Source organism: Vespa velutina, chromosome 13 (genome assembly GCF_912470025.1).
Source record: "Vespa velutina chromosome 13, iVesVel2.1, whole genome shotgun sequence".
In the NCBI taxonomy this organism is placed as follows: domain Eukaryota; kingdom Metazoa; phylum Arthropoda; class Insecta; order Hymenoptera; family Vespidae; genus Vespa; species Vespa velutina.
This window is the reverse complement of record NC_062200.1, coordinates 2,328,316-2,339,924: the sequence shown is the minus strand read 5'-3', so window position 1 is coordinate 2,339,924 and position 11,609 is coordinate 2,328,316. Positions and strand designations below refer to the sequence as shown.

The 11,609-nt window shown below is 27.8% G+C and overlaps 5 protein-coding genes across 8 annotated transcripts; 2 read left to right on the top strand and 3 right to left on the bottom strand.

Annotated features, from left to right (window-relative positions):
* The first annotated feature begins 343 nt into the window (after positions 1 to 343).
* Positions 344 to 6,021, top strand: LOC124953923 (DNA primase large subunit-like). Of its 2 annotated transcripts, XM_047505994.1 has the most exons (6): positions 344 to 1,106; positions 2,789 to 3,350; positions 3,431 to 3,699; positions 3,826 to 4,388; positions 4,476 to 5,609; positions 5,890 to 6,021. In XM_047505994.1, the coding sequence occupies exons 2-5, from the start codon at positions 3,172 to 3,174 to the stop codon at positions 4,722 to 4,724; spliced, it is 1,260 nt and encodes a 419-aa protein (XP_047361950.1). In that variant the 5' UTR covers positions 344 to 1,106; positions 2,789 to 3,171; the 3' UTR covers positions 4,725 to 5,609; positions 5,890 to 6,021. The 2 variants fall into 2 exon arrangements, with proteins under 2 accessions (XP_047361950.1, XP_047361949.1); XM_047505993.1 differs by having other exon boundaries at positions 344 to 3,350.
* LOC124953922 (piggyBac transposable element-derived protein 4-like) lies at positions 530 to 4,225 on the bottom strand. Of its 2 annotated transcripts, none has more exons than XM_047505990.1 (2): positions 2,412 to 4,225; positions 530 to 2,336 (listed from the first exon to the last, which is right to left on the bottom strand). In XM_047505990.1, the coding sequence occupies exon 2, from the start codon at positions 2,330 to 2,332 to the stop codon at positions 554 to 556; it is 1,779 nt and encodes a 592-aa protein (XP_047361946.1). In that variant the 5' UTR covers positions 2,333 to 2,336; positions 2,412 to 4,225; the 3' UTR covers positions 530 to 553. The 2 variants fall into 2 exon arrangements, with proteins under 2 accessions (XP_047361946.1, XP_047361947.1); XM_047505991.1 differs by having other exon boundaries at positions 2,427 to 4,225.
* Positions 4,376 to 6,200, bottom strand: LOC124953925 (magnesium-dependent phosphatase 1-like). The gene is made up of 4 exons (XM_047505997.1): positions 5,664 to 6,200; positions 5,535 to 5,592; positions 5,173 to 5,394; positions 4,376 to 5,078 (listed from the first exon to the last, which is right to left on the bottom strand). The coding sequence occupies exons 1-4, from the start codon at positions 5,701 to 5,703 to the stop codon at positions 4,913 to 4,915; spliced, it is 486 nt and encodes a 161-aa protein (XP_047361953.1). The 5' UTR covers positions 5,704 to 6,200; the 3' UTR covers positions 4,376 to 4,912.
* Positions 5,909 to 8,348, top strand: LOC124953926 (riboflavin kinase). Of its 2 annotated transcripts, XR_007102370.1 has the most exons (5): positions 5,909 to 6,234; positions 6,851 to 6,999; positions 7,101 to 7,203; positions 7,288 to 7,676; positions 7,749 to 8,348. XR_007102370.1 is itself a non-coding variant. In XM_047505998.1 (4 exons), the coding sequence occupies exons 1-4, from the start codon at positions 6,138 to 6,140 to the stop codon at positions 7,389 to 7,391; spliced, it is 453 nt and encodes a 150-aa protein (XP_047361954.1). In that variant the 5' UTR covers positions 5,909 to 6,137; the 3' UTR covers positions 7,392 to 8,348. The 2 variants fall into 2 exon arrangements, 1 of the variants encoding a protein (XP_047361954.1); XM_047505998.1 differs by having other exon boundaries at positions 7,288 to 8,348.
* LOC124953920 (H/ACA ribonucleoprotein complex non-core subunit NAF1) lies at positions 7,659 to 11,600 on the bottom strand. The gene is made up of 5 exons (XM_047505988.1): positions 9,203 to 11,600; positions 8,986 to 9,109; positions 8,627 to 8,895; positions 8,397 to 8,551; positions 7,659 to 8,334 (listed from the first exon to the last, which is right to left on the bottom strand). Exons 1-5 carry the CDS (start codon positions 10,021 to 10,023, stop codon positions 7,781 to 7,783), a joined length of 1,923 nt encoding a protein of 640 aa, XP_047361944.1. The 5' UTR covers positions 10,024 to 11,600; the 3' UTR covers positions 7,659 to 7,780.
* Positions 11,601 to 11,609: the final 9 nt, after the last annotated feature.

Here is an 11,609-nt window from a genome sequence, read left to right as displayed (position 1 = left end):
CAGTTAAGAATTACAAACGGAAATAAGTAGGTACAAAGTAAGGTCTCTTGTATTAACATTCAGTTTTCCGTCAAAGAATTCGAGTTTCAAATCTTAATTGCTGAATTTGTTTGCTTTTTAATAACTTCAGATGGAGTAATAGTTGAGAGTGTATGAAGTTTTTTATCAAATTTTTGCATGCATCTTATGAACATAAAGAAAAATAGAAAAAATGAAGCATGGTAAGTATTGTATTTGTAACAACACTCTTTAATACTATTATCGCACTTCGCGGCATAGTCAATAGGCGGCGCATGAAATCTAGGAACATTTTAAGCATTCCATCTAGTAAAATTAGTTTCTTTTCTTTTTAGTCTTAAACCCTTTGCACTCCGAATCATTCTGGACGTTGGCTATCAGCTAATCAGTGCGCTACTTTGTGGCAGAAACGTGCATTTACAGACCCTCGTATTATTTAGTATGGTTTTGAAACTAACTAACTTATTATAATGATATTGGACTTATATGAATTGGTTGAAATCGAGAAATGTATATTTGTAAAAAAATCAATATTTTATTTTTTATAATTTAGTACAGTGTGATAAACTTTAAAACACTCCCCAAAATGCATTGCAGGCTGATTAGTGCACGTTTGACAATAATAAGTTGTTTGACGCCTGCCACCAGGTGTTTTCCTGTCAGAACAAACAATGCAATCCCGTTTTCTTTGTCCCACATCAGGAATATGTAGTTTATTCTCTAATCTATTGTCCGCAGAAGATGTGGATGGACGCGTTCTAGATTCACGAAAATCACCCCTCAATTGGTCAATGAGTACCTTGACAAACTTGTGGTGCGTCATTGGCGTTTCGTTATTTGTTTGTTTTGAGATTCGATAAATAATGTATGAATTAATGACACACATTTCCAACCCCCAAAAAAATAACTTCCTCCACCATTTCAGTGACTTACAGAGAAAACAATATGTCGAAGCGTATTGATCCGCACGATCCACACCACCCATATTTGCCATGTATTCTAACACCATTTCAGGCTTATTGACTGTTACAATATGTCCACCGCGTAATGTTCTGTGGGTAGATTGCAGTTGTGTGTTGTAATAATTAGTGAGTATTGTGATAATTCTTTTGTCTTTCCACGCAAGAAGCGTAGTGCTATTCTTCCTGTATGCAACTGTTGTTTTTCTTGAAAATTTTGGTTTTTTTATTTGTGTCGGTACGCCTTTTCGATTAACTTGTATAGTGCCAGTAAGATGACAATTCATCTTTAACAATTCTTCTGCTAATAGAATGCTGGTATAATATCTGTCAGTGTACATGTGGTATCCTTTTGCATCAGGAATTCTATTTAACAACTTATTATATAAATGTAGTGGAATCCTGGTCGTTACTGGAAGATCAGACCGGGAAATGTTATCGGAAGTTATGCTGCCGTAATACGGAAGTATTGTAAATAAATATCCAGTTTTTGAATCCGTTAGCGCATATATGCGTATACCCCATTTCGTTGGCTTGTTCGGATTATAGGTAATAAATGCTATTCTACCTTTGCATTTTACAATAGATTCATCCACCACGACTGCTTTATACGGTATGAAGTATTGTCTAAACTTGTCATCTATATATTCTAAATAATTGCTAACCTTTTGGATACGAGTTCTTATCGTCGCATTTCTTTGCGTGGGTTTCTTCAAATGTAGCATCCAAAATATTTGCATAAATCTGGCCCTAGTGAATGTTTCTGGAAAGAAAGGAATTCTACTATTGGAAGCGGTAGACCAGTATTCTTGAATATTTGGCAGTTGAATCAATCCCATATTTAGGATAACTGCGATGAATGCTAAAAATTCTTCTTTAGTAATATCGTGCCAGTTGTGCCATGTAGATTTTCGTGAAAGTTGTTTCTTTCTAATTTCTTCATTGGCATAATTGTTCGTTTCTTTTATTATACTGTCTGCTAATTCTTCAGTAAAATATAATGTAAAATATTCTATGGGTTCTTTTACGTTATTTGGTAGTTGTGGTCCAGCTATTTCGTCATGTAAGTCAAAATTTATCGTGACTGGAGGAACGCCTGATTCAGTGACATCTTCCCACTCTTCACTTGACGATACGTTGTCATGTTGCGGTGTGTTTTCTTTCGTATCACTTTCATTGCTGTCGCTATCTATGCAGTCTTTTCGTCGCCTTGTTGCTTGGACGATATCACTATCACTGCTATCGTTTTCTTCTACAATTAGTCTTTCTAACATATCTGTATAAACGTCTATTTGGAGCTCATCTTCACTACTACTCGTGTCATGAGACTCATTCGTGTTTGAACGTTTTGCCATTGTTCTAATAAAAAATATGAATAAATATATGGATTGAAAATTTTTAATTGTTATTACTAACTCACAAGATGATGTTTACCAAAAAAACTTTTACCAAACAATTTATTTACCAAGAGAAAAATCACTTTTCCGATTTTCTCACTCGTTATTAGATCTAATTATACCGGGCGGCGCTTCAAACCAAACTGAGTTCAGTTTTAGAAATCTTTTCCTCCAGATTTAGACTTGCTTATTTATGATTATAAATCTCACTATACAGTCCGTGCTATGTTCACATACCGACCTTTCTTCTACAAACTTGCCTTATCGCTCTTTTCAAGTGGCGCCTTTGAAGTGCTCGGATCGTCGTGAGCACGCCTCTCGCGTTCTCACTTGACACAAAACGCGCTGACATTTTTTGTATATATCCTTAGTAATTTTACTATATTTTGATTTGATTTCTTGTGCCATTTCAAGAGAAAACTTCAGGGAAACGTGCATGTCTCAAAAAGTTGCGCTGAAATAACTCAATTACCCGTAATCACTAATCAACTTTAATGTCCCATGAGAAGGGACAGCGGAGTGCAAAGGGTTAATCATCGTGGAATTAATTAAGACAAAATAGATTTAAATTAAATTAAAATAATATACTGACATACTTAGTTTGGATGCATAAAAACATTGTCCTCTTATTACCTACGTATCCAATCTTAAAACTATTATTTCACTATGCAATAATTCACAAAATCGCAAAAACGCGAACTTTGAAAAAAATGTTCAAAAGAAAATGTATCTAGCGAGTAAAATTTGTCAATAAGAAATTAATAAAACTCTCGTTGAAACATTAATCAATATCTAAAATGTTTTATATCAAACCGCCGAGTGGACAGATATGTCTGCATGTTATGGAAAAATGTGTATATACTAGATTAGAATATTTAGAATATTTATATAACAACAAAACTAGTGAATTTGATGGAAATTTTCAATATTTATTAGAAGGTTCTGCATATGATAAAGTTGGTCATTTTATATTAAGGTAATTGTATAATTGTGTTATTGTAATGTACACCACATTATAAGATGATTTATCAGTATTAGACTACATTCATACTTTAGATTAATAGCTTCAACATCAACTGATTTATGGATGTATTGGGTTCAAAGAGAAACATTATTATTGAAACATCGACTAGATAATATTATACCTAGACAATTAAATAGTCTTCTTCAAAGTATTATACGGCAATTGGATATGGTCAATCACAAAGAAAATGGGATAAATTTAAATATACGAAGAATATGTGTATTCTATTTACAATCTATAGTTTTTAAACATATTATGTCAAAAAATCATACTGATGATTGTTGCATTTTTCAATACAAAGGTATATATCTATATATATCATTTAGACTACACATTTATATATATATATATATATATATATATATATATGGGTGTGTGCATTTTTTTAAACAAAGTTTGTAAATCTGTTACTTTATTTTTGTTCAAGTAAGATTTGAGTTAATACCAGAATTAATCAAACGAAGAGAGGTTGATTTAACTGCTGGATATGCTATAGTATATTGTTCGCAATGGAAAAAATTATTGATAGCATTATTTAATACTTATTTAATACAAGATTTAAAACATATTAAATCGCATACATGGCATGTGAACAATGATGTTAGACTTAATTCTCTCAAGCAACAAGTTCTGTTTTATATATCACGAAATAGACCTACCGTTGGAAGAATAAATAATAAGAACATAAATTTTGAAGTACAGAAATTTCCCTTGTGTATGCAACATCTTCATACAGTATTGAGGAAAAGTCATCGTCTTAGTCATTATGCTCGTTTATATTACAGTCTATTTTTAAAGGAAAGTGGAATGAAAATAGATGATGCTATTCAATATTGGAAAGAGGAATATTCTAAACCACATACCTGTACTTCTGTTTGTATGCATAAATGGCAAACAGATGCGAAAAAATTTATATACAGTATTAGACATCTTTATGGTTTAGAAGGATCTCATAGAAATTATAAATCTCCCAGTTGTACTGTTATGTGTGTATGTATTTAATTAATGTTCTATATTCTATTATAAACTATGTTAGAAGTAATTTTTTTTTTAATAATATATTCATTTCAATTTTAGACACAAATTCCAGGACCTACATATGAAGGAGGTTGCCCATTTAAAAATTTTGATTCAGATAGGCTTACTAATCTTTTGAGTACTTCATTAACAAAAGATGAAATAGATAAATTTCTTAAAATTATGCCTTTGCAAAAGCCAGAAATAATATGTACAACTTATTTCAAAATGATACATAAAAATAGCGATGATGATGTCATTGTTAGTAGTCCATTACAATACTATACAATGGCAAATAATTTGTATTAATTACATTTTATAAAACATACAGTAAAAGAATATTTATATTATTATATTTTCTTGAACTGATGCAATTAACATATTTATATCATATACTTTATGCTATAAGAATAAAGTTATATATAACATATAAATTGCTGCTTAAAAAGTGTATATATAGTATTATTTACAATATTATGTTTTAAATTATACAATAATTATAATTTGGAAAACTTTTTCAATCCATGATCTATAACTTCATGCGTCATACCATTTTTAACTAATATAGACAACACTCCTATTTTATTTAAATCAGATATGTTTCGTTGTTCATCATCAAAAAACATCATATCTTTATACTCGACATTAGACAATTTTTTAATCCTAACAAAATTATTTACATAATTACTAATATCTTTTATATTTTAGTTTCAAATATATTCATAACATATGCATTATAACATTTCAAAGAACTTACTGTGAAAAATGAGTTGTTTTGGAACCGGGATATATCTCCTTATATTTAAAATATTTTTCCCAATCTAGTAAGTTCAATAATTGTTTAGCACCTTTAATCTCTGAAGTGCGTGATGCTACGCCAAGCTCATATCCTTCCTCTGACAATTTCTTTAATATATCAGGTACATCTTTATAATGATGTATAATCTGACCATGTGCATCTACTATTTCATCTTTTTTCCTGAAATATGTTACATCTAATATTGAATTATATTCATTTTAGTGTAAAAGTATTTGTACAAAAAAACCACAGAATATATTGAAGATATGTGATTGGTATATTACAACAAAACAATTACATATGATTTCAATAAAACAAACCGTTTTACAAAAGGGGGTGTTACATGTGTATCAACCCAAAAAGGCCATAATGTATAGTCTGAAAATAAAATAGCAGTAAGAAGAAATAATAATAAAATATTTTTATAAATTAAAAATATGCATTCTAACCTAAATCAAAAACAATTACTTTTGGTTTCTTTTCTGACATATTTATTTCAATTTATCTAACGAACTCAGCACGCTTTATGTAATTATTTAAAATTTATGAAAATCATTAAATTATCATACTTAATAAACGTAAAATATGATATATCTTTGAACAACATATAATAGTATTACGTTTATATTGGTAGTACTGTACAAATATTTGTCATTTATATGTATTCATTCGCAGATAAAAGTAGCTATTAAAAAAGCTACATATGTACAAATTAACTAGTTCCTTATGTTCTCATCGCCACGTAGTATTATAAAAAAAAATCGAGAATTAATAGTGATTTTATAATGAATAAAATATTTACTCTAACAGTTATATCAGTATTCCCAATAATTAAGAAACATTGAATATATTTGTTTCATTTACTGTAACGTCATATATCCGCTTATCAAAATTACTTTACGGCACAAATCTGAGAAACACAAATGCGTGAAATGAGTGACAAAATATTACCATGTTTTGTATCTGGTACAGTGGTTCGAGGTTTTGGTAGAGGCTCAAAAGCATTAGGCATTCCTACAGGTATCACAACTTATACATTTAAAATTCTATATATGTAATAACAATCTAAAGTATTATAATGTAAAAAGGAAAAAACAGATTCTATTATCGAAATTGAAATATTTCTATTTTTTAAAGTATAACAACAATTTTATACAATCTATTTATTATTGAATGCAATGTAATTCATTATATATATATATATATATATATATAAAATATATTATATATATATAGACATACACACACACACAAGTCCTATTTAATTAAATAAATCTATAGAAATTTCAATTTAATTCGAACGCTATTATAAATAAATTTCTGTAAAAATCATTGCAATATGTTAATATGTTACGATATATCTGATATTTAAGATATTTTTAACGAGTTGTTATATACGATAAGCTTTTATGATGATATCTTAATTCGTTATCTCTGCAATATTGCGAATACAGATTTTTTTAATTTGCCGTCTACATTGATGATATCTATTGAAAGTTTTACTTATGAATATTTTCGCGCGGTTTGAAACACACACACACACATATATATATCTATATACATATATATATATATATCTATATATATATATATGTATCTGTTTTATTCGTTTCTAATGTAGATTATTATTTTTCAGCAAACTTTTCAGAAAGCGTTGTTAATTCATTACCTAAAAATTTTGATACTGGTATATATTATGGTTGGGGTGCTTTAGATGGAAAGATATATAAAATGGTTGCAAGTGTTGGATGGAATCCATTTTATAAAAATGAGAAAAAAGCATTTGTTAAGTAGCAAACAATATATATATATATATATATATATACAATTGAATTATAATGAAGTATATAGTATAATTATTAATCTAATTTCATAATTTTTTGTAGGAAGTTCATATATTAGAAATATTTCCAAATGATTTTTATGACAAGGAACTTAAAGTGATTGTTACTGGTTATATACGAAAAGAAAGAGATTTTGCATCAATAGGTAAAATAAATTTTCTTTTCTTTTATATCTTTTATATTTTAAGTATTATAAAAATATTAAATATATAAGAACAAATCTTTTCAGATGAATTGATAAAAGAAATAAAGAATGATATTATGATTGCTGAGAAAGAATTAGACAAACCTAATATGTTGAATTACAAATATGATACTTTTTTAACAAGTTGACCAATTTTATTTTATTATAACAATGTCTTTCAACAATTAATTTTTACAAATATACTTATTGTGAAAGTTATATTCTTTATCCAATTCTTATGTTCAAAATGTATTAATATATTTTATTCATTATCAATTTTAAGATTATAAAATTGTATAGAAAAAATTACAAAATATTATGTTAAGCTAATAAGATGAAATATTTGAATACATTGAATAATTTGAGATTAATGTATGAATACATTATATTTAATATACATAAAACATAAAATTGTATATAAATATTTATACAAAGTAAAGAAATTTTATTAATATTAACATTTAACAAAAAATATATGTAAGATTTGAAATATTTTTTATTTATAGTTTTATTATTTTAATTTGATACCAATACATTGTTATTGTGAGGTATCATGGTTTTGTTCATCAAACATTTGTATCATGGAAGATGGAGGTGGAGGTGGAGGTGGTGGAGGTAAAAAGGATAAAGGTGAAGTCACATATGAAGTTTGTGATTGCCAATACATATCTGTACGTGGAAATCTTAAATTTGGAGCTGGAAATGTATTATGTCTATTAACATTTGCTGATGTAGCAGATTGAAACCTAGGAAGCATTCCAAAAGAAATCTTAGGATTTGGTATTGATGGTTCATTTCTGTTTACATTAATACATTGAGGGCTAATATTATACTTGTTGGAATTTTGATTTGTATTGCTAGTTGGCAAGTTATTTGAATATGGCATATATCCATAAAGTCCACTATGCGTTGAATGCATTTGTTGAAAATTAGTCGGATAATTTAAATTATTAAAATATGGAAACGATGTCCATGGTGAACTATATGAATTAGATGTACCAGAACTATCATTATTTCTAACCTGAGATTTCCTTCCTTTAAAATTTTGTCCTATATTTCTGTTCCAAGGATGATTGGACTGCCAACTCGATGCTAAAAGTAAAAAGGTATAGTGTTAGAAATAATAATTACGAGAAATTAAATATTTAACTTACTTGACTTGCGTCTTCGCTTATGTGGAATATTGTCCTCTGAACTAATTATTTCATTTACTTTCTTTTGTTTTAAATTTTCATAATATTTCCTTTCTTCCTCATCATCAGAAAAATCTGGAGCTTCATCATCATCAACAGCATCGGTACCTTTCATTCTAAATAATCGGAAATTATATTTAATAAATGAAGTACTATACATGTAATAGAACTATTCAATATTTAAAACTTACTTAGTTAATTCATGTAAAAAGACAATAGATGTATATGGTGAGTTTGGACAATAATAAACTGCCATACCAATATTAATTTCATTTTCTTTTATATGTGCAGGACTATTAAATCTTACACAGTAATGTGGATCAGAAACTCGTCCAAAAACATCAAATACCCTGCCCAATGCTCTTTTTCCTTTATCAATAAAAAGGACAGTATCTAAATTAAGAGTTGGTTTACCAGCTTTAGGACGGACAACTACTAATTGTTCAACCATCCAGGCAACCTACATAAAATGAAATTAAGGTTTTTGATAAAAATAATAAATTATTACTTATTTTTTAATATAGAAAAGAAAGGAACACAGTTCACTCACTTCTCCAACTAAATCACATGAATTTTCAGATACAGATATTTTAAGATCTTCTATTGGAGGCAGATCATCCAATTCACTTTTTAATTCCCTTTCATTAGATTGTCTTTTATCTTTTATTTTATTTCTACAAAAAATAAACTTTTACTTATATATTTTGTATACTATAAACATATATACTTTTTTATAAATCGATATATCAAAAAAAATACTATCTCACCTCTTTGTTTCATTGTCACTATTTTCATCTGAATCATTTGGTATAACTATTACTGATGAATCACTACTATTACTAGAATCATCACTGTCACTATTACTATCACTATCACTATCTTTATTAGATAACTCTTCATTCTTTACACGATATACATTTGTATTCTCACAACATAAAATTTCTATATTTTCATTATTTTGATTTTTATTAAGATCCAAACTTTTATTTGTATTGGTACATATACCATCTTCAGTATCTACATCAGAATCATATTCTACAGCAATTGCAGAAAGAGATGAAGTTGTTTTGTTGCTTACTGATATTTTATGTGAAATCATATCATCCTTATGCATTGAAGAATTGTGAGTGTCAAAATTATTCGTTTCTTCAATAATAGTTTCTACAGGTATATGTTCAATAATATCGTTTGTAATAGCTTCTATAGTCATTTCTTCAACATTATCTTTATCAGTAGCTTTTGTAGCAGTACATTCAATGTTATTGTTAGTAATAACTTTATCAGAATGCATTATTTTTTGATATTTATTCTCTTTTGTCAATTCAACTGTAGAATCATGTATTTCATATACTTCATTATTTAATGGATAAGATACGTTTGTATCTGTACTATTATTAGGCTCTACCGTTTCTATTAATATATTTTTACTATCATTAGAATCATCTGTAATGTCAGAGTAGGCGCAATTGAAGATTGGTACTAATTTATTTTCGTTTGTTTCTGGCATAGTCGAGTCATATATAATATATACTTCCCCATTTTCTGTTTCAGACGTAGTTTTATGAGATTTTTCAGAAATATCACTCATAATTACAGTTTCTTCTTCACTATCACAATTTTGTATAAATTAAATATAAATTACGTTGAACAAAAAAATATTTCGATCTCTTCTTTACGTGTCACACTGATCCACGTGTTCAGCTGATTGCGTGGTAAATTTAGGTTATGTTGAAGAAATCAAATGAATATGTGATGGTTTACGCCAACAATGAATACAAACGTAATTCTTGACCAATTTTGATGAACAAGATATCATTATAAAAATGAAGATTTAAATAAGAAGATGACTATCTCGAATTTTTGAAAAGGTTTTCTTTCCTTTGAAAAAAAAAAGTTGTCAAAAAATATATTCTTTCGAGAATAGTTTACTAATAAAAATAGTTTTCACAGACAAGAATTCGAAAAAGTTATTTCCTCGTTTAAAACTTCATCGATAAAATGAGACTTTGTTAATAAAAGTCGGTATTCGAATTACGTCTGAATTCAAAATTATTTGCTGTTTTCAATATTTTTTGATATTTTTTGTCAAAAATAAACTTCATATTGTGGCGCCCCTTCAAATCTGAGATGAAAGAGAAAGTAACTCGTACCACCATTACTGATTTTACATTAATTGATTTTTACTATACTGATATTTTAAAATATAGAGATACGTTTTCGCGGTGTGTGTTTTGTTTTCATCAAGTAAATGATTGCTTGCTTGTACGTATACGTGAACATTATGCTCAGATTTTATTTGACCGAAAATTCGATTAGATTACTTTGCAAAATATTTGCGATGTATTGAAATTTAATGGAAAATCACGCAATGCAAGTACTGCAGGATGAATAGCTATATATTCCAATGTATTTTGAAAATCTCCTCAATCTAATTCTGATTAAACACTAAAGTACTAACACTTTACATTGCTAATAATATTTAAGTAGTTAAACAATAATACTTAAATACTTAATACAATAATATCAATACTTTTGGCAATTTTATAGTTATTTAAACAATATATAATGTACACGGGGTACACTAAATTAATATTTTACATAATAATACATTAAGTATTAAAATTAACGTAATACGAAACGCGCGTTAAATATAAAATAATTTTACATTAACATTTCAATATGATTAAATTTTGAACTCGTAGTCATTGCCTTCGTCTAATATCATTAAAAACGAACTTCACCATCCTGGATTGCAGGATTCTCATCGTGCAAGGTTTTAACACATCTAACACATTAATTATAAAATGGTATTACCGATGACGGAGTGATAAGAAAACTTAACGTCTTGTATTATCTCGAAATATCCTCAGATTTATTATACAAAATTGAAATCGATAATGTAGATTCATTTGCACGAAGAAAAAGTTTATTTTATCTTTTTTTATTTAAAATTTTATTTGTCTTCTCTCACTTCTAAATTTGTCACTTCTTATTGATTTGACTGGTAAAATATTAAATACTTACATGATTTATATACCGTGGCAGCGTTACTTTTGGACACACGATGTTTATTAGTAGCAAAATATTCAAAATAATCATATGTAAATATTGGTAGAAAATCGTAAAAGTTATTTCTAATTAAGAGACAATATAAACAATAAAAATCGTTGATTT